We start from the raw sequence: 5,664 nt of genomic DNA, 5'->3' as shown, positions 1-5,664 counted from the left end.
AATTGAAGGAAACATGAATGGGCCAAGTACAGAGATATCCTAGATGATGACCTCTTCCAGAGTGCTCTGGACCTCAGACTTGGATGAAGGTTCACCTTTCAACAAAACATTGACACTAAGCACACAGCTAAAATAACAAAGGAGTGGCTTCAGAACAACTCTGTGACCATTCTTGACTGGCCCAGCCACAACCCTGACCTAAACCTAATTGAGCATCTCTGGAGAGACCTGAAAATGGCTGTCCACCAACATTCACCATCCAACCTGATGGAACTGGAGAGGTTCTGCAAGGAAGAATGGCAGAGGATCCCCAAATCCAGGTGTGAAAAACTTGTTGCATCATTCCCAAGAAGACTCATGGCTGTACTAGCTCAAAAGAGTGCTTCTACTCAATACTGAGCAAATGGTCTGAATACTTATGCCCGTGTGATATTTCAGTTTTTCTTTAATAAATTTGCAAAAATTTCTACATTTCTGTTTTTTTTCAGTCAAGATGGGGTGCAGAGTGGCCTTTAATGAGAAAAAAAAAATAATTTTTTAGAATTTACCAAATGGCTGCAATGAAACAAAAAGTGAAAAACTTAAAGGGGTCTGAATACTTTCCGTACCCACTGTATGTTTTTTTGGTATGTGACGGGTTGAACAACATTGGATACTATATAGGTGGTGCCCTCCACTTTTCTAAAAATACTTAAGTCCTTTGATGAATTAAAGGGGGGATTTGTGTTGACAAATAAACAATTGTATAAATATCTACAGTTTCGGCATTCATTTAATGCACAATCAAGATGGACGCCCTTTTGGGTAGAAAATAATACTTTTGTTAAGTTGGTATTAGAGAAGGGAAATACTAAGGGTCGTATTTCCAAAAATGGATGGAGATATAGGTCCAATTTCTGAGGATCAATGGAGAGCGGTATTAGAACTGGTACCCCAATTATCTTTATATGAGGCGCAGAGATTTTCCCAGATCATATTAATACACAGGAAATATAAGACGCCTAGATTCCTATGTAACATAGGATACCGGACTGCTGCTGAATGTCCAAGATGTAACATGGATGCTGCGGGCCTATTACATACGCTATGGGAATGCCGGGAGTTAGGTAAATACTGGAAAGGAGTTCTGTCTATTATAAAGAGGGTGTATAAAACAGATATTCAACCAGACCCAAAAAATGTCTATTAGGTATATTAGAAGATGATATGGAATTTGACCCAATTTCAATAGGGATTTCACATATTTTATTTCAAGCTAGGAAACATATTGCATCCAAATGGATTAACCCCTCACCTCCAGAAATTAGTGAACTCAAAAATAGGATAAATAATATTATCAGATTAGAAAAGGTGTTATGTAAAAAATAAAATTCAATGAATACATTTGAGAAAATATGGGGCTTATGGTTGGATACACCTGGAATGCCATCACGGGGGTTATTGTTGGAGAGACATTGACTTATGGGGGAAGGGGGTATTGGCGAGGTCTAATGTTTCATTATGATGTGCATTGGAATTCCTTAACATGTGGTATGGGTAATATAGCACACCTATATGTGTATAGGATTATAATGTTTATTACAATATTATGGTTATATAAGAGATTTCAAGAATGTGGAATGTTAATTGTAAGATATAGTAACTGCAAGTTATCAGACGGTAATGGGCAAGCTGAAAGGATATATAGGAGAGATGCATCTATGTCATCCCTATGGTATGTTAATATATTATTGTATGTACTGGTTTCTTGATTTGTCCAAAAAAAAAAAACTAATGAAAAAAATACTCAAATTTATTGGATTGAAAAAAAAAGAATATGAAAAAGGCTTCTACTCTGTGTGGGTTCTCTGGTGCTTAACCAAAGCGGATTTATGGCTAAAACATTTAACACATTCTGAACATGAAAAAGGCTTCTCCCCTGTGTGAGTTCTGTGATGGTTGATAAGATTTGATTGCTGTATAAAACCTTTCCCACATTCTGAACATGAAAAAGGCTTCTCCCCTGTGTGAGTTCTCTGGTGTAGGATAAGATGCGATTTCTGTTTAAAACATTTCCCACATTCTGAACATGAAAAAGGCTTCACCCCTGTGTGAATTCTCTGGTGTTTAACAAGATGTGATTTATGGTTAAAACATTTCCCACATTCTGAACATGAAAAAGGCTTCTCCCCTGTGTGAGTTCTCTGGTGTTTAACAAGATGTGATTTATGGTTAAAACATTTCCCACATTCTGAGCATGAAAAAGGCTTATCCCCTGTGTGAGTTCTCTGGTGTAGGATAAGATGCGATTTCTGTTTAAAACATTTCCCACATTCTGAACATGAAAAAGGCTTCACCCCTGTGTGAATTCTCTGGTGTTTAACAAGATGTGATTTATGGTTAAAACATTTCCCACATTCTGAACATGAAAAAGGCTTCTCCCCTGTGTGAGTTCTCTGGTGTTTAACAAGATGTGATTTATGGTTAAAACATTTCCCACATTCTGAGCATGAAAAAGGCTTATCCCCTGTGTGAGTTCTCTGGTGTAGGATAAGATGCGATTTCTGTTTAAAACATTTCCCACATTCTGAACATGAAAAAGGCTTCACCCCTGTGTGAATTCTCTGGTGATTAATCAAATCTGATCTCTGGTTAAAACATTTCCCACATTCTGAGCATGAAAAAGGCTTATCCCCTGTGTGAGTTCTCTGGTGTAGGATAAGATGCGATTTCTGTTTAAAACATTTCCCACATTCTGAACATGAAAAAGGCTTCTCCCCTGTGTGGATTCTCTGGTGTTTAACAAGATGTGATTTCTGGTTAAAACATTTCCCACATTCTGAACATGAGAAAGGCTTCACCCCTGTGTGAATTCTCTGGTGATTAATCAAATCTGATCTCTGGTTAAACCATTTCCCACATTCTGAACAGGAAAAAGGCTTCTCCCCTGTGTGGGTTCTCTGGTGGTTATTAAGATGTGCTTTCTCGATGGAACATAACCCACATTCTGAACATGAAAAAGGCTTCTCTCCTGTGTGGGTTCTCTGGTGGATATGAAGACGTGCTTTCCGGTTGAAACATTTCCCACATTCTGAACATGAAAAAGGCTTCTCCCCTGTGTGAGTTCTCTGGTGTATATTAAAATCTGATTTCTGGTTAAAACATCTCCCACATATGGAACAAGAAAATCTATTGTCCGCTGTGTGTATTTTTTGATGTTTAAGAATAGACTTTGAGAGGGTAAAAATATTTCCATATTCTGAACCTGAAAATGTCTTCTTTGCTTTAGGAGCAGTTCGTTTTGTAATGCTCATTTTTTTTTTTTTATTTTCCTTAGCAGTCGGTAATGAATCAGAAGACAGGACCTGTTTCATAGGATCAGATGATTGATGTTTGCTGTGAAGGGATGATGGTATATCTGGAGTAATGGCATTCACTTCAATTGTATCCTGTGGGATCTTAAGATCGTCTGATTTAAAAATCTCCAGTCCCTCTGATCTTTTGGTACAGTCATCTGCCAAGAAAAAAAAACAATTATTAATTTTGAATAAAATATCCTTGAAATTTATATTTTTGAACATTTCTACTTAAAATGTCTAAACAAACACATCCCTGGGCTACATGCTAATCCAGGAAAATGAAGAGATATATGCTCAAGTTTAAAAATCTATTTTATTAGACACAAATCTAAAATATAGAGGAATATTTAAACTTGAGCATATATCTCTTCATTTTCCTGGATTAGCATGTAGCCCAGGGATGTGTGTATTTAGATTGATTTAGAAGTGGTATGCAATCTTTATTTATTTTTCTATGAGATTCTTGTGTTAATTGTACTTAAAATATCTGTAGAAATGGGAAGTTATTGACAGAATGACAGTTCACAGTCTAATAGAAAACCTCATAGGATGAACCAGTAGAGCGTGGTGTCCAACTGTTCATTCTGCTTCCCAAATATGGAATAAGAAGCCATCAAACAATGTTATGTAGGCAAAAATAATATCAATAATAACTTCTACTCATCTCACAAAAAACAAGTCCCCAGTCAGGGTCATTATCTGTCAATGGAAAACCAGAGGTTTCCACATTATTAGTGGCTCAAAGGCTCTTGAAAAGCAACATGGCTTCCATAAACCAATCCAGCAATATCCGCTCTCCCAAAGTCAGATCTCCCCCTCACTTCTGAGCCTTGCAGTGCGCCCAAACAACACTCAGCATCCATGTATTTGGTATTACTATAGTGAGAAGAACCCACTTAATTTACGGTGTGTGTCTCCTGGAGCACAATCTGGGCACTATGTGTTGGGTAATGAAATGGTATATTTGTAATTTTCACTCTCCAACATCCACTGTGTGCTAATTTCCGGAAAGTGCCTGTGGAGTCACAATAGTCACTACTCCTATAGATTACTTCACTGAGGGTTATAATTTCCAAAATGGAGTCACTTTATGGGGATTTCTACTGTTCTGGTTCTCTGCAATTTGGTCACATTAGGGCTTCTGCAAATGGTGTGTCCCATCTCCTCTGGGATCTGCTCCTGCAACATCTGCTTCGGTCACCAGGAGCCGCCTTATTCATCCTGCAGGTGGCGCTGGTGATGGAGGAGACGTCAGAACCAGAAGCTCTGGGCGGCGCAGGCTCTGTCCAGCCACTAAGATTAGGGTTGCTGGGACCAGTAGTACCATCCAGTCTGGCAGTATGGGTGTGTGTGCTGTCCAGCTGGAGTAATCTGCTAACTGGAAAGCACCACACCCTACTAAAGCTGGAAGCATATTGCCAGAAACTAAAACACAGCAAAATAGGGCAGAAGTGTGTACCTGCCCAGATCGTCATAACTAAACCAGGGTGCAGCAAACCCACATAAAGATGGCGGCTACACAAGTACAAAATACTGATGAGACAATCACTCACAACCTACCATTTCATGGAGGGGGTGACTGCTTAGTATTTGAATTGCACACAAAAAGGCTTGTATAGGGTGCTGTTCACACTAGGGTAGTGCACACTATCCGGCTTACAGCCTATTAGTTACGGCCATACTATTAGATTAGGTGGGCTGCCCAGTACTATCCAAGTGCACCCCATGGGAACAGACACAGTTTACAATGCCCGCACTGATGGGCCTGGCTGCACCCTGGAATAAAAAAAGTGCAAAAATGCATATATAATATATGGATAGTACCGGGCAGCCTGCCTAATCTAATAGTATAGGCGTAACTAATAGGCTGTAAGCCGGATACTGTGCACCTTAGTGTAAACAGAACCCTATACAAGCCTTTTTGTGAGTAATTCAAATACTAAGCAGTCACCCCTCCATGAAATGGTAGGTTGTGAGTGATTGTAGGTTAGTTGTGAGTGATTGTCTCATCAGTATTTTTCACCTGTGTAGCCGCCATCTTTATGTGGGTATACTGCACCCTGTTAGTGCATTTAGTTCTGAACATCTGGGCAGGTAAACACTGCTGCCCTTTTTTGCTGTGTTTTTTCTTGAATATTGGGGGAATTTTAATTCTTCTTAGTGTGGCTTTGCTTTTTGTGCATATTACCAGAAGCGGCCAGATCCAGCCTTGTTCTCCTCTGGTTCAGTCTTCTGCGCTCAGCCCCCGGCTTGTGTATTTGTGTCCTGTTGTGACCTCGGCACGACTACTGACTACTCTTGTGTCTTCTGATTTTGTATTTTCTCT

The 5,664-nt window shown here is 39.3% G+C and overlaps 1 protein-coding gene across 1 annotated transcript; it reads right to left on the bottom strand.

The window, feature by feature from the left end:
* Nucleotides 1-492: 492 nt before the first annotated feature.
* Nucleotides 493-4,813, bottom strand: LOC141206980 (uncharacterized). The gene is made up of 2 exons (XM_073664339.1): nt 4,798-4,813; nt 493-3,493 (listed from the first exon to the last, which is right to left on the bottom strand). The coding sequence occupies exons 1-2, from the start codon at nt 4,811-4,813 to the stop codon at nt 1,830-1,832; spliced, it is 1,680 nt and encodes a 559-aa protein (XP_073520440.1). The 3' UTR covers nt 493-1,829.
* Nucleotides 4,814-5,664: the final 851 nt, after the last annotated feature.

The sequence above is a fragment of the Phyllobates terribilis genome, unplaced genomic scaffold (assembly GCF_046119375.1).
Source record: "Phyllobates terribilis strain yellow unplaced genomic scaffold, ASM4611937v1 Scaffold_156__1_contigs__length_4398808, whole genome shotgun sequence".
In the NCBI taxonomy this organism is placed as follows: Eukaryota; Metazoa; Chordata; class Amphibia; order Anura; family Dendrobatidae; genus Phyllobates; species Phyllobates terribilis.
This window is presented reverse-complemented; position numbering and strand designations above follow the sequence as displayed.